Genomic DNA, 20,230 nt, shown 5'->3' on the forward strand with positions numbered 1-20,230 from the left:
AAGGCTGGAGTTACTGGGAGTTCCCATCCTCTCACGTCTGCACCCCAGCCTTCCCTAGCTTGCACAGATCCATGGAGCACATGGCAGGGCTGCAGTGGAATAAATTTTGTCTTAATGCATTCTGCCCCCCCCCCCACCTCCCAGCAACACTGCAGTGTGTGTGAAGAGGAGCTGTGCCTACTACAAGCCAGCACGTAGTGACTGAGTTGCATTTTAAGCATCTCTCTGGGAGATGGGCCGAGAGACTATCAGTTCATGCAGCAGGAACGCTCTCACCTGGCTTCCTGAATCAAGCACTGCAGGGACTGGCTCTACCCGCCCCGGTCTGCCCACCCCCTGGGGTTGCCCAGGGTTGGCTCTTCACCCACTGTGCATGCCCCTTCTCAGGTCCCATCTGCTATTTCTTTCCTCCCATCCAAGTGGAGGGACGCCAAGGAGTCTGCAGAGCATCTGCATGTCCCACCCACTCGTGCCTCCCACACCTTTGAAAGGGGTCAGTGGGTGGCGGGGGCAGGGGGAGGAGGCAGACCTTGGTGAGCACTTGGAGGAGGGAGAGTTGAATTAGTATCTGGGCCATAACCTGCCCCTCTGGATGATGCACTGGTGCTGGGCAGGACTGCCCCTGGTCTGGGATGCTGGAGAACATGGGGATGTCATTGCACATTCATCAACTTCACTCCTCTCTCCCCCACCCCTCCTTACTTTTCCTACCTGTTCACCGCACTCCTTGCGCCACACTGTAGATTTGTTCCATCAGTACCGTGGTCCCATCCATTGATCCCCTTCATCCCAGTTATACTGATGCTTTGGCTCAGTAGATTTGTTCATCTCACCCATCTGCTCCAGCCAGACTTCCTCCATGTGCCTCAGTCTGAGGGCAGTGTTTCCATCTGCCTCAGCCATCCCTCTGGCTTCCCTGTGTCCTAGCCGGCCAGCTGTGTGACCACCCCTCCACTGTGCTGACTCTCCTCCCATTCCTCCCAGGTATCCTTCTGTCCATCCCTCGAAGCCTGCCACCCCACACTGTGCCCTGAGAGCTGTCCCCCGTCCCCTGTCCCAACCATGCTGCCCCGGGCCCACCCTTCTACCCCAACTGTTCCAGCCCTGCCACTGACCCTGCTGTGCTGTCCTGCACGCACACACGCGCCATGGTCCCAGCCATGCCACCCTGCAAACCCCCCCACCCCCCATGGCCCCAGCCATGCCACCCTGCAACCCCCCCCCCAATGGCCCCAGCCATACCACCCTGCAAACCCCCCCCCATGGCCCCAGCCATACCACCCTGCAAACCCCCCCCCCCATGGCCCCAGCCATACCACCCTGCACGCACACCCACACACGCATACACATACACATCCCAGTGGTCCCAACCATACTGCCCTGCATGCTGCATGCGTACTCGCACACACACACACGCACCATGGTCCCAGCCGCGCCACCCTGCACTCACTCTCTCTCTGTCTCTCTCTCTTTCTCACACACACACACACACCCCATGTTCCTAGCTGTGCCACCCTACACACACACACACACACACCATGGTCCCAGCTGTGCCACCCTGCACACACACACACACACACACACACACACACCCCATGGTCCCAGCTGTGCCACCCTGCACTCACTCTCTCTCTGTCTCTCTCTCTTTCTCACACACACACACACACACACACACCCCATGTTCCTAGCTGTGCCACCCTACACACACATACACACACACACACCATGGTCCCAGCTGTGCCACCCTGCACACACACACACACACACACACCCCATGGTCCCAGCTGTGCCACCCTGCACTCACTCACTCACACACACACACACACCATGGTCCCAGCTGTGCCAGCCTGCACACAGCCCCCCCCAGTGGTCTCAGCCATACCACCCTGCACGCACCCACACACCCCGAGGGTCCCAGCTATACCACCTTGTGTGCGCGTGCACAAACACACACACACACACACACATCAATGGCCCCAACCATAACACCCTGCGTGCGCACTCCCCCCGCAACATGATCCCCGCCATATCACCCTGTGCACGCGCACACCCCCCTCCCATGGTCCTGGCCATGTCTCCCTGCGCACACACCCCCCCCCCACACCCACGCCCTTGCCATGCTGCCCTGCTCTCTCTCTCTCTCTCTCACACACACACACCTCTCCTTTATCCCAGCCGTGCCACGATCCCTCAATAAAACCAACGTTGCCCTTCTGTGTCTACAGGGAATTTGCCAAAGAGCGAGAGCGGGTGGAGAACCGCAGAGCCTTCATGAAGCTGCGGCGCCAGCAGCAGATCGAACGGGAATTGAACGGCTATCGGGCCTGGATAGACAAAGCAGGTAAGGCTGGTGGCAGGCCTAGGGTCAGTGTTTCAATGTGACTGAGGGGGTGACCCCACTGGCTCGGGGGAAGGGAGCTGCTGCGCTCGCTCTGTAGTTCAGCAGATGCCTGCGAAGTCGGAGGCTGCCATCACTGATTAATGAATTAGCTCCGTATTGTACAGCTTGTGGGTCCATACGGTTCTCTGCTCCTCCCCCACACCCAGACTGGCTCTGCCGCACGCTTCCCCCACAAAATATTTCACCGGGGCAGAAAGGGTTCTGCTGAGTCACATGTGACTGAATTGCGCATTGGAGGCCAAAGGGCATGAAAGGTGCCACGGTTGGGCTGAATTCTGCCTTCGGTTATAAGTGCGCAAATCCACTGCCATCCGAGGAGGTGACGGGGGTCGAAGTGAGGGCAGGATTTGGCTTGGGTGTGTATTTCTTTGGTACACTGTGATACTGAATGTGCACAACAAGGCAGGTCTATATCCCGGGCGGAGTGGGTGGGACAACGTGTTTTGTAGCCTATGAGCATTGGCGCTAACTTTAGTGGCCATTAACACATCTGCCCAATGACACAGCTAAAAGATTTTCACTCTTCTCCCATAAGGATGCCCTGAGGAAATCAGAAATTCATACTTATCCTTCAGTACCAAGTAGTTTGGCCGCAATTCTAGCGCTCCATACAACCTCCACCCACCAGTCCTGCAGGGAGCTCCCCGCAGGGAGATCCCTGTGCCTGCACGGAGCTCACTGTAGCATGGAAGCCAGAGTGCTTATGCTGCTGTATGACCACCATTGCGGTCATGCACAGCACACGGACAGGAGTCTGACCGATTGCTGTCAGTATGCTAGCATTCCCCATCCTCAGGAACGAGCTGATCCTGGGAGCTGCTGAGCACAGGAGGAGCTCAGCGCTAATGCTTCCATGGGGCAGCCGTTTGTCCAGGTGTCATTAGTGACCGAGCTAACACATCTCCATGTGCACAACCCTCCCGGCCTCAGATCATGAACTCAGGGCTCTCAGGAAAACAGCCTCAGCAGGTGTGATGACCCCAGCATAGCACTTAGGAGCTGTGTTGGAAACGTAGATGTACAAACCAGATTATCAAGCCCACATTCCGGGGAGTTTATTTTTAATATTAAGAAAAGGAGTACTAGTGGCACCTTAGAGACTAACCAATTTATTTGAGCATAAGCTTTCATGAGCTACAGCTCACTTCATCGGATGCATACTGTGGAAAATACAGAAGATGTTTATATACATACAAACCATGAAAAAATGGGTGTTTACCACTACAAAAGGTTTTCTCTCCCCCTACCCCACTCTCCTGCTGGTAATTGCTTATCTAAAGTGATCACTCTCCTTACAATGTGTATTTGTGTATCACTCTCCTTACAATGTGGATTTGTGCTGGAAATGGCCCACCTTGATTATCATACACATTGTAAGGAGAGTGATCACTTTCGATAAGCTATTACCAGCAGGAGAGTGGGGTAGGGGGAGAGAAAACCTTTTGAAGTGGTAAACACCCATTTTTTCATGGTTTGTATGTATATAAACATCTTCTATATTTTCCACAGTATGCATCCGATGAAGTGAGTTGTAGCTCACGAAAGCTTATGCTCAAATAAATTGGTTAGTCTCTAAGGTCCCACTAGTACTCCTTTTCTTTTTGTGAATACAGACTAACACGGCTGCTACTCTGAAACCTATTTTTAATATTGTGCATGCAAAGAAGGGCCAATGATAGGTTAGCATTTATACGGGAACAGAGTTAAGGCAGTTTGGTAACTTAGCTGTGAACATTCATATGTTCGCAGATTTGGGTTTCTAGTTTAACCCTGAATATCCTTGGTTTCTAATGTTTGTTTTTTTGCGATTTTCTTTTAACTATCACATTACTGAAAGGTCGTATACAAGTCATACCACCGGCATGCGCTTCACTTCACTCTAACAAAGATTTGTGTGTGTACGTAGGAGTTATCTACAGGTGCCAATTTCATATTTTAAATATTGAAACTCTGTGTGGTCAGACTTCCCGTAACACTGAGAGGCCTGGGTGGGCTTTGAATTTTCTGAAGTTATCTACCATGGTGGGGCCATAAGTTAGAGTAGGTGAGGGTCAGTTAGTCACTTTCCAGCCAGTTCCACCTCTGCAGGGTTTTCTGACTGGATGCATGGTCCCTTTGTGAGCAACTCCGTCCCCAGCTCCCAACCTATGACTGAATCTAAGAAAACGAAGGTTTTTTCTGCACAACTAAAGATTTCCAAATAGGCATGATATAGACTTTGGATATCACACCTGTTTTCTAACTTGTCACCAGTGTGTCACTTATGTCCTCATTTTGTCACTGAAGAATTTAGCCAAAGGATTCTGTTTAGGGCATGGTGCGTAGGAAGGGGTTTTAAATAGGATTGGGGGAGTGGATTCAGATAAAATAAGAAAAGACTTGCACCTTCATTCAAAACTCATACCAACAATGTGTTGAGATTCACAGAAGTTTTGTTAACTTCAAGATTTGCCTGAGCCACAAAGTTCAGCTGTAAATCTAGTTCCAGACTTCTCCAGTTTTGGGAGAGTTTGGATCTAGGGTTTTGGTTCATGCCTATGTGCTTCCTGGTTCTGGCTGGGGACAGAAAAATAAGCCCTCAAATACAACACAAAGTGTTGTTTCTATGGTATTTCTGCTCTGAGTGGAAGCAGGGTGTACTGGGAATCCTGCAAGGGAGAGTGGGGATTTCCAGGCATGTTTTGGAGACCCAAGAATTTTGGATAAAAAAATCAGTTCTCATCAAACCGAATCTGAAATTTTTCAGAATTTTCGGTGAATTGAAAAGGTCCCGTTTTGGGTCTGTTCTAGAGTAGGGATTTGAATCTGCATCTCCCACAACCCAGGGAGTGCCCTAATCACTGGGCGAAAGGCTATAATGGAGGGGTGGTAGCATGACCACCTCCTCCTCCTGTGGCCATTTTGTGACTAACCAAAATTATTTGTGTCAAAATTTGTGAATAGTTTAAGGTCAACTGAAACTGCATTTTTCATCGAATAAATGAATAAACATTTGTCTAAAAACATAGCCTGGCTCTACTTATTAAACATCTTTGTTAGCCTTTAAGATAACTTACCTCTTGGAGGAGGCAGCAGGACAGTGGATTGGAAGTCATTTTTCTTTCCGATTGGCTGACATAGAGTTGTGTAGCTCACTCTTTCCACTGCTGTCAAATCATATCTGCTCATTCACAAGGTGCAGGAAGCCATGGTGGAGCTCCCAGTCTCCACTGCACATTAGTACGGTTCTAATCAACGCGAATGGCAATGCAGCAGCATCTCCTGACGAATCATGTGTTGTCTCGTGTTGCTGTCATATGGTGGAACTGTTCCACTTCACTACATGGCTTTCTCCTGTAATGGATGCTGCCTTTCCTCCATCGTTTCACCTTCAAAACACATTCAAAATGCTCTTGACAAACTGGAGAAAGGGTCTGAAATAAACAGGATGAAATTCAAAGAGGACAAATAAAAAATACTCAGTTTAGGAAAGAATAATCAGTTGCACAAATACAAAACGGGAAATGGCTGCCTAGGAAGGAGTACTGAGGGCTATGGTGGATCACAAACTAAATATGAGTTAGCAGTGTAACACGGTTGCAAAAAAGCGAATATCATTCTGGTTTGTATTAGCAGGAGTGTGGTAAACAAGACACAGGAAGTAATTCTTCCGCTCTACTCAGCACTAATAAGGCCTCAGCTGTAGTACTGTATCCAGTTCTGGGCACCACATTTCAGGCAAGATGTGGACAAATTGGAGAAAGCCCAGAGAAGAGCAACAAATAAATAATTAAAGGTCTAGAAAACATGACCTATGAGGGAAGCTTGAAAAAATTTGGTTTGTTTAGTCTGGAGAAGGGAAGACTGAGGGGGGACATGGTAACAGTCTTCAAGTACATAGAAAGTTGTTATAAAGAGATGGTTAAAAATAGTTCTACTTATCCACGGAGGCCAGGACAAGAAGCAATGGGCTTAAATTGCAGCAAGAGAGATTTATGTTGGACATTAGGGAAAACTTCCTAACTGTTATGGTGGTTAAGCACTGGAATAAATTGCCTAGGCAGGTTGTGGAATCTCCATCATTGGAGGTTTTTAAGAACAGGTCAGACAAACACCTGTCGGGGATGGTCTAGATAATACTGAGTCCTGCCTCAGTGCAGGGGACTGGGCTAGATGGCCTGTCAAGGTCCCTTCCACTCCTACACTTCTATGATTCTGATGGGTTCTGTGTCTCTTTCTTCCTCACTGCCCTTCCTCCTCTCTCTGTCTGGGAGCGCCAGACATGAGGTCTGTGGGAGCTCTGAGCTTTCTTTCTTTCATTCCCTGGCATATCAGACACTTGGAGACAATTTACTAAACCATTTGTTTTTCTGCAGAAGAAGTAATGCTGGCTGAAGAGAATAAAAATGCTGGGACCTCAGCCTTGGAAGGTAAGGAAAACAATAAGCTAGCTCATGTAGCTGCATTCCCTTTTCTGCCTCCAGCTGCAACCTCCAGTTTAGCTCACTAGAGCAATGGGAACCAGATAGGTGTTTGTCGGGGGTGCTGGGACCCAAACTACTGTTTCTGCTGGTTAACCGGAGGCTATCATGTTAGAGCAGTGGGGCTCAACAGCAGCCTCTCCTGGTTAGGAAGGGTGAAACACGCCAAAGAGCATGGAGCCAATCTGCAGCCTCTCTCGTAGAGCGCCGGACTTGGCTTGAGTGCTGGGAACTGGATGGCAGCCCCATTCAGTTACTGAGACCCCTGTTACCGGGTTAGCTGGGTACCAAGGAACAGCCTGGGTAGGAGACAGTCGAACAGTCTGTGCTCAGCATTTAGATGCAGTGGTAACTAGAGCTCCCCTCTTCTTCATTTCCAGTGCTCAGGAGAGCAACCATCAAAAGGAACCGGACAGAAGCCGTGAATCGTGATTCAAGTGACGAACATTGCGTCGATATCTCCTCTGTGGGTGAGTGGAGACCGGTTCGCCAGCCAGTGTGAAAGACTCTGACTCGGAGCCCAGTGCTAAGGCAGTCCAGAGTCTCCTCCCTACAAGTCCTCTAATGATGTGGAGCATCTTCTAAAATCCTGTGGGGAGCAAAGCCAAAGTGGACATGGACGAAGACCTTATGTTTCTGTCCGTTGTTAGCACAGGGAATGGATATTCCCTGTTTCTAATGCATTACAGAGCTTGTATAGGAGCTGGCAGATTAAGCCCATCCTGCCATAGTGGAGCCCTTGAGTGAGGAAATAATTCCTCCCATCCCCTGGTCAGAAGGGAGTTTGACCTGCTCAGGTCCTCTGCTGAGCAAAACCACTGTGTTCCATTGTTCTCTCCTGGCCTCTCTCCCTCAGGTACCCCTCTTGCTCGTGGCAGCATCAGGAGCGCTAAAGTGGATGGTGCCTCCTATTTCCGGCACAAGGAGCGACTTCTGCGCATCTCCGTTCGCCATATGGTGAAATCCCAAGTGTTTTATTGGACCGTCTTGAGCGTGGTGGCTCTCAACACTGCCTGTGTGGCCATTGTCCATCACAACCAGCCTCCGTGGCTCACCCACCTCCTCTGTGAGTTCCAGGTCCCCCTCTTTGTCTGGGTATGTTACAGCGACACAGGCTGTACAGAACACCAGTCCCCCTGACCCCGGGTCAGCCATCTGTGCAAGCAAGGCATGTGGGTGCTTGGAGCCCCAGGATGATCAGCATATGGCATGGTTTGCTGCCTTTCCAGGAGGACTGGAGGGGGCAGCAACTCACAGCCTGTTACAGGAAGATCTTTAGCTGTTGGCTGATTCTCTTGTCACCCCAGTGTCAATCAGGAGTGAACTCCATTGAGATCAATGGAGTCAGACTGGCACGAACCTGGAGGGAGATCAGAATCACGCTTGCCACCCAGAATATTGTACACAGCCCATTTCTACTGATGCCCGAGGTCTTGCTCATTATCACTGAAATCCTTTTCAGTTCTGCTTCCCTCCCAGCAGATAAACAAGAATGAGTTTGACTGGACCCATGTCATTCAAATCCAATACAGATTTCAAGGGAAGTGACTCTGTTTTGTGTCAGTGTGAAGTGGGGACATAACAGTAAGTTTACCCTGCTATAGTAATGTAATGAACAAAGACTAATTAACACCCTCTGAGACAGGTCGGAGTGGAATCCTTTGTCCCAGCACAGAAATGCAGCCATCCTTGAGTTGTTTAACAGAGAACTATGGCACAACACAAGAGATCTGGGCTCAAATGAGAAGTGTATTGCAGCCAACTGAATCCAACGAGGATTGTGGGGAGACAGAATATAATTCCCAATTAGAGTTTGTCCCGGGCACCAGAGTTAAAAAAATTGCCATATATCTGACGGCCATGAGCTGACAGCCATGAATAATCAGAACCTCAGTTTTACATTTCGTCCTACAGACAGCAACATAGTGCTCCTGGGGCATTGGTTCAGTACTCACAGGGTAGGAATAGTGACACCTACTGAATGTATACCACTCCTGCTACACCTTGAAATACGGATTCCCATTCAAATACGGATTCAGCTCAAGTCTCTGAAGCTGTCTGCTGAGGTGTCAGCACAAGACGGCGTGGTATGGCAGCTGGTTCTAATGAGAGCCACCTTTTGGACAATATAGAAAACTGACTTGGCCATTCATGTTCCTGAAAGATCCTGTGACACTTTTCACAAGCATACAGCTGATAACTGCATGTCTTGGCCAGATTCCAGCTGTGGAGTAATTCCATCAGGGCTACGAAAGTTCCCCTGCAGTTTAATTTAGAGAAGTTCTTCTTTTCTGCCCCTAAAACTGTTGTGTAGTGTTTGTTGTGTGCTGTTAAACCACAGCTGTGTTCCACTGCAGAAGTGAGTGCACTTAAGTGAGTAAACCCATTCTTCTGTGACACTCTCCCTGCTAACATACGCCCTTTGAAAACTTAGTTTGGGGGTGCAGTTTTCTATGATTCATGAAGGCAAGCAGCTTGATCCACACAGCCTTCCTAGATCTCCAGAGAGAAGCAACCAATTCCACATTCCTTCCCTACAGAGCCAGTGAAAAGGACTTTGATCCCCCAGTCTGGTTGTCCTATCTCCTAGAATGTGCTGAGTTGATTAGTGAGGTCTGTTTGGGGACTCTGCTTGTTTTTGCACAAGGTCGCATAAACTCTAGTATTGGTAAAGTCTGTCATGTCCCCCTCTAGTGGCTGGGCCACTAGAGCTTAATAACCTACAGCTGCAACCAGCTAATGGAGTTATTCCTTTAGATCAAGTGGTAGAGGTTTGTCCTGGAGTGCTGAAGGTTTGTCTGCTGACACCCCATGCAGGGGTCACTGTATCAGCTCTTTACACTGTATTCTAATCACAGATAAGGAGAAGCAGATGTGTAGCTAATGCACCTGAATTTCCCCGTTTCAGACTATGCAGAGTTCCTGTTCCTTGGGCTCTTCCTCCTGGAGATGTCCTTAAAGATGTATGGAATGGGGCTGCGCCTTTACTTTCATTCCTCTTTTAACTGCTTTGACTGTGGGGTAAGCAGCACGTGAAACTAGGGCAAATGCTGTAGGACAGCAGAACAGTCTGCAGGTCTTGGGGCTGGGCGTTTACAACATAACTTAAAGAGGGGAAGGGGAATGGGACAGTCCTTCCAGAGGGCTGTGGGGAGGGGGTGTGCCTTGTAGAAGGGATAGGAAGGCAAGCAACATAGTCTGTTACAGCAGTACTGAGATCCAAACTACTAGCTTCTGATTACATAGGACTGAGCATCACACGGAATTGCACACCTGAGAGGGACTTCCTGTGATTACTATGGTCCTTGACACTCTAGGCCCATGTTATATGCACAGGCTCTATTCTCATGTGTGTTTCTGATCCCCCAGGTCACAGTGGGAAGCATCTTTGAAGTGGTCTGGGCTGTCTTCAGACCAGGCACCTCTTTCGGGATCAGTGTCTTACGAGCCCTCCGTCTTCTGAGAATATTTAAAATAACAAAGTAAGTAAAGAGGACCATGCATTCCTGCCTATTGGCTCCCTACCCCTCAGCCCACCTGGCCCTTTCACTGTCCCCTTCTGGCTCCTCGCTCTCATCTGGCTGCCATCACAGATCCAGATTCCCCTTGTCCTGCACAGTCCTATTGCTAGTGCTACAGTATCGTCTGCATTTTCCAGGTATTGGGCATCCTTGAGGAATTTGGTGGTCTCCCTGATGAGTTCCATGAAGTCGATAATCAGCTTGCTCTTCCTCCTTTTCCTCTTCATTGTTGTCTTTGCCCTGTTGGGAATGCAGCTGTTTGGAGGCAGGTAAGTGCATGAAAGGCCAGGGAAGATTGGAGCCCTTTTATTTACAGTGAATAATATCATCTCCCACCCTTTCAAGGAAAACACTGACCCACCAACTCGCACCAGATTACCAGTGATGTTCCTTTTTCTGAAGGACCTTAGATCAGGCTAGTTCAGGGCAAAATGGGCACAATGTCTGTTCAGATTCCTGCACAAGCGCTCCAGGGTCCTTATCTGTCTCATGATAAAGGTGAAATGGGGACAAAGAAGAAGGGAAAGTCAAGGGAAGTGGTGAATGGATGGGGTAGGCTGTTATAGGAGCAGCAGACCTCAGAGGACAGAAAACAATGATGTGGTGCCACCTCTATATTCCAGCTTGTGCATTTCCCTTTGGTTCATTTTCAGATTTAATTTCATGGATGGGACTCCTTCTGCAAACTTTGACACCTTCCCTGCAGCCATCATGACAGTGTTTCAGGTAGGGGCCTGGTAAAAACGAGGCAGCTGGATTTTTCTACCATACAGTCAATACCCCCACCTATCTGATTCTTATCCATGACCCGGGGTGGTTCATGTTCTGAAGTTCTCTTTACAACCAAAAGATCTAGAAGCTTGATAAATGCAAAGTAATGCACATTGGAAAGCATAATCCCAACTATACATATAAAATGATGGGGTCTAAATTATCTGTTACCACTCAAGAAAGAGATCTTGGAGTCACTGTGGATAGTTCTCTGAAAACATCCACTCAATGTGCAGTGGCAGGCAAAAAAGCAAACAGAATTCTGGGAATAATTAAGAAAGAAATATATAATAGGACAGACATTCTCATGTTGCCTCTATATAAATTCATGGTACGCCCACATCTTTAATACTTTGTGCAGATATGGTCGCCCCATCCCAAAAAAGATATATTGGAATTGGAAAAGCTTCAGAAAAGGACCACAAAAATGATTAGGGGTATGAAACAGCTTCCGTATGAGGAGAGATTAGTAAGACTGGGATTTTTCAGCTTGGAAAAGAGACAGCTAAGGGGAGATATGATTGAGGTCTATAAAATCATGACTGGTGTAGAGAAAGTAGATAAGGAAGTGTTGTTTACTACTTCTCATAACACAAGAACTAGGGGTCACCAAATGAAATTAATAGGCAGCAGGTTTAAAACAAATAAAAGGAAGTATTTCTTCACACAACACAAAGTCAACCTGTGGAACTCCTTGCCAGAGGATGTTGTGAAGGCCAAGACCATAGCAGGGTTCAAAAAAGAACTAGATAAATTCATGGAGGATAGGTGCATCAATGGCTATTAGCCAGGATGGGCAGGAATGGGGTCAGAGGGTGCCCCATTCTGCCCCCCTCGGCTCTCACACTGGCATTGCTCGGGTCTGTTAGGTGCAGGGAGTGTCCCATTCTCCCCAGTGTAGCCTTTTCCCCTCACATGTCTTTTGCCTCTGTTTGCCAGAAGCTGGGAATAAGCAACAGGGGATCGATCACTTGATTACTTGTTCTGTTCGTTCCCTCTGGGGCACCTGGCATCGGCCACTGTTGAAGACAGGATACTGGGCTAGATGGACCTTTGGTCTGACCCAGTAGGGCCATTCTTATGTTCTTAAGCTTAAGGCTTGGTTCTCCATGCAGCTACATGGGGGCTTATGCCAGTGTATCTCCATTGCCTTTAGTGAGTTATGCTGGCATAAAGGAGTGGAGAGCCACACCCCTAAATTAAATGAAAGCTGGAGTTCTACTCCCACATGCTGTAGATTCCAAAAATCTCTGGAAGACACCTAACTCCTCACCACAGAGCGGATCTCTGCTCCCCCACGTAATCCAGCTGTGGGGCAGCATCGTCCGTGAGACAGGATCTCCGTCCTTGGACCACCTCCTGCACACATTTGCATACAGAAAACTGGTGGGCTCTATGTAAAATAATAGCGTGGGTGATAGTGCGTCTGTTTGTTTGTTCAGATCCTGACGGGCGAGGACTGGAACGAGGTGATGTACAATGGGATTCGCTCCCAGGGCGGAGTCCGCTCAGGCATGTGGTCCTCCATCTACTTCATCATCCTCACCTTGTTTGGAAACTGTATCCTCTTGGTTGCTACGTTTTGGAGAGAGCACCCTCTGTCCTGTCTCTCTCTGAGAGGATAACTCCTCCCTTTGCTCATCAGCGACTCAGTGCTCTGTTCATATTAAGGGAGTGGGTGTCCCCAAGTTCCTTTCTGCATCTCACATGGCAGGGGTAAGAGCCTTGTCCTACAGCTATCCCACCACAAATGCCAGGATGGGAGCCTGGTCCCACAATCATCCCCCTCAGACATGGAGGAAAAAGTGTGTCCCTGACACTCCGCGCTCCTGTCTCCTGCTGAGGGACCATGTTATAGGCTGGCCGGGGGACCCCTTCCCTCCCACCCTGGTTCAAATCCAACTTCTTTCTGCTTCTGAAAAGTAGAGGGTTTATCCCTGAAGTGAAGTAGGGCCCCTCAACTGCCTGGTCCCTTCAGTGGTGCTGGTTTCCTCTCTCTGAAGCCGGCACGTTCCTCTGTGTCAAGGGAGTGGGGTCCTGTGTGTTCCCTCATTGGTCACTGTAGAAGTTCAGGCCATTATCACATGATGTGTCGACTCTTAACGCCCCCAGACACCCTGCTGAATGTGTTCTTGGCCATCGCTGTAGACAACCTAGCCAATGCTCAGGAGCTGACAAAGGTAAGGGATGCGAATGCTCTCTCCCCTCCCCCCCACACCTTACTACAGAATGAGCTTCGTTCAGACTGTCCATATGGACCCCACACAGGGTCCATGCCATATGGCCCAGGAATCCACTTCTGAGTCCTTGTCATGGTCACCTGGGAAGCCCATTCCCTATTTTTTTCCTTCTTTGATTTTAAATTTGTGAGTAAACTTAGTGCTTATGGAAGAGGAGGGCTAGTAACGCTGCACTGAGTCTGGCCTCTGTCCGCTTCTCAGTGCTAACCTTGCCCCACGCCTGCTGTTCTAGCCCGGTTCCCCCTCAGAGTTTTGTCAATGCATCTCTGTCATGCACTGCTCTTCCAGCCTTGGGCCTCTTCTGGGCAGTAGTTTTGAAGAGAGTGATGGCTATGACCACCAAACCTCACTTCCATTTGGAACCTAAGCAGGATTTGAACCTGTGTTTCTGTTGGTGAAGGGCAAGAGTATCAAGAACCTGCATCACTGAGCTCCTGCCTTGAGAAAGATGGCATGGCTTGGTGGGCTAAGGTTGGAGATGAAAGCCTGATTTCTAATCCTGGTTCTACCACTGATTTAGGGCTTGTCTATGTGGGGAAAATTGACCGGAATAGCTATTTCACAATAGCTATTGTACTTCAAATTTCCACCCTACCTTACTCTGAAGTAACTTTCAAGTATTAGACAAGCCCTTACCACTGGGCAAGTCACTTAGGCCCTGATTCAGGAAAGCACGTGCTAAAGTCCATCCCTGTTCCAGAAAGCACTCACACACATGGACTCATAGACTTTAAGGCCAGAAGGGACCATCATGATCATCTAGTCTGACCTCCTCACATTACAGGCCACAGAACCTCACCCACTCATTCCTATAATAGACCCCTAGCCTTGAGCTGAGTTATTGAAGTCCTCAAACCCATGATTAAACTAAAGTGTGTGCCTAAGTGCTTTCCTGAATCAGGGCCGAAATCTCTCTGCCTCAGTTTAGCCTATTTCCCACTCCCAAGGTGTGGTGTGAGGAGTCATTAGCTAAGATTTGTCCAGCATTCTGAAAATGGAAAGTGCAAACAATTTTAAAATCATCTCACCTATTACGTGTCTGACACTGGTGCAGTTATCATTAGTTAATAATCGCAGCTTGGGACGATGCCAGACTAGACTTCAGTGCCCTGCTGGGAAGTCTTTGGGCTGTGATACCATCTGGATTGCTGTGTGTAGGTAAAAACAGCCAGGATCATTGTTAGTCTTAGAATGGGTCGGACCCCAAAATGTAGAGGCTCCATGCTGCCTATTTCCTTTTTGGTCTGTCTGTTCCTTATGCTCTCAGGGCTCAGCGAGTAGCCTCCAGCACCTGTGTAAATCGGATTTGCTTGAGGCGAGTGAAATGGAGCAGAATAATCCATTATGTTATCTAACTTTCCTCGGGGCGGGGACACGGACACAAATGTGTATCTTCCCATTGGGGAGCAGAGCCGAGAGGACTTCATTTCCTGGGTAGTGCAGATGGCACCTCAGAGGAACAGGGAGGGGTGACCATAGGGTGACTCACGCAGGGAGATTATCACCTCCACTCTCTACTGTCACTGCCTCGCTAACTTCAGAGGGAGGAGACTGTTGCAGTTCTAATGCTTTCAGGACAGTGTGTGTGGCCGAAGTGGGGAAGGAAGCACCTGAGATATTGAAATCTAGGCTTTCCCAGTCACCTCCGTTTCCTCACATCCTTGATTCTGGGCAGCATCAATGAAGGAAAGAGTGTGCTGGGTTTTTACTGGGGCTGAATGGACATAAGGCGACAAATGGCATTTCTTGCTGCAGTAACTCAGCCAAACTCATGAGGGTAATATGATCCCAGGTAGGGTCAAGAATGGACCCCGACCACCCTGTCAGACAGGCAGAGAAATATCTAAATGTCCATGCTGCCCAGTACAGAGACTGCAGCCTTGGATCAGACCAGCTTTGGCAGGGAGTCCAGGCCTGGCCCATGCCTAGGCAGGGTTGGCTGCTGCTGCTGCTGGATTTCCTCTTTTAACTACAATAGCTGCGCCCTGCCACTAGACCCCACTATGCAGATACTGCCAGAGGCAGTAGCTGATTGGGCAAGACTCAGGGAAGGAGAAAGAAAGGGGGAGTCGGAAGTTGGGGCGAGATACAGGGGTCATATGGGGCATCTGCAGATATGGATAAGCACCTAAATATCTAGTAATTTATCCCAGCCCCAGACTTTTACAATCTCCTCAGTAATCTTAGAGAAAATCTGCTAAAATTCACCGGCATACACTGAACTGCCCCAGGCTTATGCTGAGAATTGTCCCGGGAAATATTTGTTCAGACGTTAGTGCCAACACATGCCCCCCCTGTGCACCACACCCCTGCGTGCACCCCCTACACTGCATGTGCACACATGCACCCTCTTGCGCTCCCCCCTACACCCCCCCAGCACTCACATGCACCCCCCACACACTGTACTCTTGTGAATACCCTCCCCCCCATTATGTGCTTGTGCACGTGTATATCTCTATACACTTTGGGGGCAGGGTGAGCTTCCTTCTCCTCAGCTCCTCCCCACATACTCTGGGGGCGGAGTGGCACCAGTCTTCCCCACACACCTACTGAAGCAGGTGGTCTCCCAATTTCATCCTCATGCACACCCCTCTGCCCCGCCCATTGTCCCACTTGCTTGGTTTGGGGTCAGAGGGTGCCCCATTCCGCCCCTCTCAGCTCCCACACTGGCGGTGCTCGGGTCTGTGAGGTGCAGGGAGTGTCACATTCTCTCCAGTGTAGTCTTTTCCCCTCACATGTCTTTTGGGGGGAAGGAAGTACCATATACTCCCCCTCTTCACTGCAGCAGTATCGAAGGTATCCTGGGTTCTGGTCTTTACATTCTGGTCATAATAAGTCAGGAGCACTATGGGATTTTTTGTCTACTTCCTGATAAACATCATATATTAGCACCTGCCAGAGTCAGAATGCCAGATTGGGTAGGTCTTGCTATGGCAAATACTATGTGATGGGGCACTATGCTGGAGCCTAACCTGCTGAGAAAACCCTTGAAAAGATTGGGCATAATGAGGAAACCATGTCAGTTTTGACTGGGCTTTGTGAAAATAAAAACCACACTGGGCAATTCAGAAGGCTCATCTCAACTCTGGTGGCTTCATTCCGAGCCTTTTCTTACTGGCTGCACCAGGCCTGGTTTGCAGCATCTTGCATCCAGCATAACCATGCAAATCCCCTGCAACATCTGGATGGATGTAAGCTCCCTGGTGCTCCCTGGTAACAGACATTTTTGTTTGACATTTAGGATGAGCAGGAGGAAGAGGAGGCTTTTAACCAAAAGCACGCCCTGCAGAAAGCCAAGGAAGTCAGCCCGATGTCTGCTCCAAACATGCCCGCGATTGAGTGAGTCACCCTCTGCATGCACCGTGTCAGCAGCTGCCTCCGCCTGTCCCTAAGCTCTTTATGGTGATAGCCACTCATGCCGTGAAAGAGAGAGGGGACTATGCAAGGGGTAGCACCAATGTGAGGCATATACATATGCATGCAGACCTAGGGTACAGGTAACACAGAGGTGTTGCTCTCGTGCAGGGCAAGGGCACCGTTCATTGATGGTGTTGAAGCAACACAATTGGATCAGACCAATAGAAAGGGGCCAGGTCTGCTGTTAATTATGGGGGACCTTGGCAGTTTCAAGGTGGTAGCTACATCAACAGACAGCGCTGGTTACTGATTGCGCTTGCTGTCCTAAACATCCCAAGCTCCAGTCTTTATACAGAAGCAATACAGAAGGTTTTCATCTCTGCATGTGCTAATAGTGGGAAGTCAGAGACCTACGCCCTCTGCAAGAGGTCTGCACTGAGTCCTCTGATAAAGGAGAAGACCCCACAGTCATCCCTGGAGGAGGAGGAAGGAGCCCTGTTGGCTCCTCTGTAAGAGGAGCGCCCACTAACAATTCCATTGTGGCAGGGGTTGGGGGGCAACCATCAGTGACTCCATTATGGGGGCAAAAAAGGGGATTTAATGAGTGAGTCTCTGGATTAGAGCTGGTCAGAACAACACCGACAGAACCATTTCCCATCAGAAAAAGCAGTTCCATAGAAATCTAAACGCTTTGGGAAATTGTGTCAATTTTGCTGAGATTTTGTTTCAGGGGGGGAAAAAAGCAAAAAGGTTCTGCCAGTGTCGAAACTTCCCATTATGTCACTTTGGGGACAGAACATTTCCATTTTTCGTTTTGAAATGATTTTGAGTTTCAAACGTTTGTACTTGGTATTCTAAAATGAAGTCAAAATGGAATGTTTTGATTTTTTTCAAGACAAATGTTTTGATCCTAAAGGAAATCTTTTTGGAATTTTCCTTCCGTGGAGGATTTTGAAGTTTTCATGTTTCATTCTGATTCGAAACAAAACCAAATGCTGAAATCCTTTGCAAAACAGAGTTGTCATCCTCTGGTCAGCTCCACTGTGAAGGTTCAGGGAAGCTCCTGACTTCATCTGTTTCTCCAGATAGCATCCAAACTGTCTGAACTTCTTGGGTCTGCAACACTGGGCTGAGATTGTCACGAGAACAGGCTGCTTTGCTGGAATTCTGGCATGTCCTACTTCTAGTTGAGCCAGAGATGCTGTAAGACCTGCCCATTCCCTGGGAAAGGAGCTGCCTATGTGACGCTTCTGTGGAAGTGGAAGAGGCTATATTGGGGGATGGTTTTGGGGAGAGACCTCATAGTCTGACTGCTGCGATGGGCTCTCCAGAGCCATGCTGGCTGTCAGTGTGTGGGAAGCTGGCTGCTGGATCTATAGAGTGAGTGATGGATTTTAAGAAATGAAGGGATTTAGACTGTAGCAGAAGATTAGAGAATGGATGGATATAGGCAAATTGGGATGAAGTGGTGATAGATGGAATAAGTTTGATACTCAAAGGCTGTGTCTACACTAGACTTTTCCATCAAAGGTTACCAAGCATTGCCAGTACAGTGTACTCCACTAGCACGAACGATGGTCGGGGAACTCGAATTTGGCCAGAGCTCTAGACAGCTGCTTGTGCCTTGTCTACTCTAGCACTTCCATGGTTGCTAGTGCAGGAGTACCAGTGGTAGGAACAGTGGGAATTAAAGTAGAGTGTACAAAAAGGTGAAGAGGAGAAGACCTAATGCTAAAATGATGTGGGGAAGAAGAGTGAAATTATGGAAGTACGTGTATCTGTGTGCAGACGTGTGTACAAGGGTGGATTTGTACATATGTGGGTGCCTGTCATATGCATGGGTTGTGTATATGGTGACTGGGTGACTACCATGAAGGTAGGTTTGAATGAATGGGATGTGGATGCCTACCATATGGACAGGTTTGCATGAGTGTCTACTGTGTGGATGAGTTCGCATGTGTAGTGCACAGGTGCCTTCCATGCAGATGGATTTGTGTGTATGGTGCATAGGTTCCTACCACATGGGTAGGTTTGTGTGTAAGGTGCATCATGTCAGTGCCTAATGTGCAGATGGGTTTGGGTGTGCGGTGTGGTATGTCAGTGCCTAATGTGCAGATGGGTTTGGGTGTGCGGTGTGGTATGTCAGTGCCTAATGTGCAGATGGGTTTGGGTGTGCGGTGTGGTATGTCAGTGCCTAATGTGCAGATGGGTTTGCAGGTTTGGCACATGGGCATGTTTATGCTTTTGCCACTGAATGTAGGAATGGTCATATTAGCATGTACTTTTTACGTCTGCGTTTGTTCTGGCATATAACTGCATACATATGCATTGGTATTTGCACGTGTGAATATCAGTCATGAAGTCACCATGTGGGCACGTATGCCTTTATTAATGTGTAACTCTGTGAATATTTCTTTTCATGTCTGTATACCTTTGTTTGAGGTGTACAAAGAGGACTATCATTCTTATCCCTGGTGATGAGTGTATAGTTATGCAGTTGTGTGCATGCAGTCATTGCTTCCTTGCATGTCCTATGTGCATGTACTTTGTATGGGTACCAAGTTCTTGCTTGTGTGCAGTCTGTGAATATATCCTTGCATATATCATATGTATGCACAATATGTATGATTTGTATATGGGTTGGCAAAATGTGTACATTTTTGTACATATATTTACAAGTGTTTCATGCACATATGTTCTAGGTGGCATGTGTATGTATATGTGACTGAATGCATACAGTAAGTGTATGGGCATAATTCTCCATAATCCTCTTTAGGAATCCTTTATACTGTCAAAGCAGTGTAAAGGGCTCTTCATGTAAATGAAAATCAGGTGCTGTGTATTTAAGGATCAGTGAGTGTCGGTGTCTGTATATATATAATGTTATATGCCCCTCTTGTGTTGCCAGCCCAACACCTTTGAAATGCTTGTATCAGTATGTGGATATCTCTGTATAAATCTGTTTGCGTGTGTGTGAATGGATGAATTTGTTTGCAAAAGTATTTGCTCCATGATCTCTACATGTTTATGCAGAAGTTGGTGGGTGTGATGAACCCATTTCCATTTGTACATACATCTGCACGCTGTGCAGTTAGGCACACGTGCATGCTGGTGATGGATGCCTGAAATCACTGTATGCGTTTGCGCAGGAGTGCGAGTGTTTCTCTGCTTGTGGCTGGTGGTGTGCAAGTCCGTGCAGGGTTGAGGTGGACTGAACCCATTCATTTTTCTTTCCCAGAAGGGACAGAAGGAGGAGACACCACATGTCGATGTGGGAGCCACGCAGCAGCCAACTGTATGTGTGCCATATGATTGCGTGTTGTGTGTGGCTGTGTGCATATGTGGCTACATGCATTTTTGTGTGTGCTAAATTTAGGCCTTTACATAGCCTATTTCGGAGCGTATGTTTGCTCCTCTGGGCATATGATTTGCGTGTGCTCCTGCCTCTGCACATCTGTTAGTGTGTGTGTGCATTTGTGT

The 20,230-nt window shown here is 48.3% G+C and overlaps 1 protein-coding gene across 2 annotated transcripts in view; it reads left to right on the forward strand.

Annotated features, from left to right (window-relative positions):
* The window catches only part of CACNA1E (calcium voltage-gated channel subunit alpha1 E), a 257,484-nt gene that overhangs the window by 158,241 nt on the left and 79,013 nt on the right, over positions 1-20,230 (forward strand). For both annotated transcript variants that reach the window (XM_084636282.1, XM_084636281.1), the window contains 12 exons: positions 2,226-2,341; positions 6,757-6,810; positions 7,242-7,331; positions 7,718-7,927; positions 9,770-9,882; positions 10,231-10,343; positions 10,520-10,651; positions 11,036-11,108; positions 12,596-12,713; positions 13,266-13,333; positions 16,635-16,732; positions 19,989-20,045. In XM_084636282.1, the coding sequence (XP_084492408.1) occupies positions 2,226-2,341; positions 6,757-6,810; positions 7,242-7,331; positions 7,718-7,927; positions 9,770-9,882; positions 10,231-10,343; positions 10,520-10,651; positions 11,036-11,108; positions 12,596-12,713; positions 13,266-13,333; positions 16,635-16,732; positions 19,989-20,045 (1,242 nt within the window). The remainder of the gene's footprint in view (positions 1-2,225; positions 2,342-6,756; positions 6,811-7,241; positions 7,332-7,717; positions 7,928-9,769; positions 9,883-10,230; positions 10,344-10,519; positions 10,652-11,035; positions 11,109-12,595; positions 12,714-13,265; positions 13,334-16,634; positions 16,733-19,988; positions 20,046-20,230) is intronic.

The sequence above is a fragment of the Lepidochelys olivacea genome, assembly GCF_965140295.1.
Source record: "Lepidochelys olivacea isolate rLepOli2 genome assembly, chromosome: 8".
NCBI lineage: Eukaryota > Metazoa > Chordata > Testudines > Cheloniidae > Lepidochelys > Lepidochelys olivacea.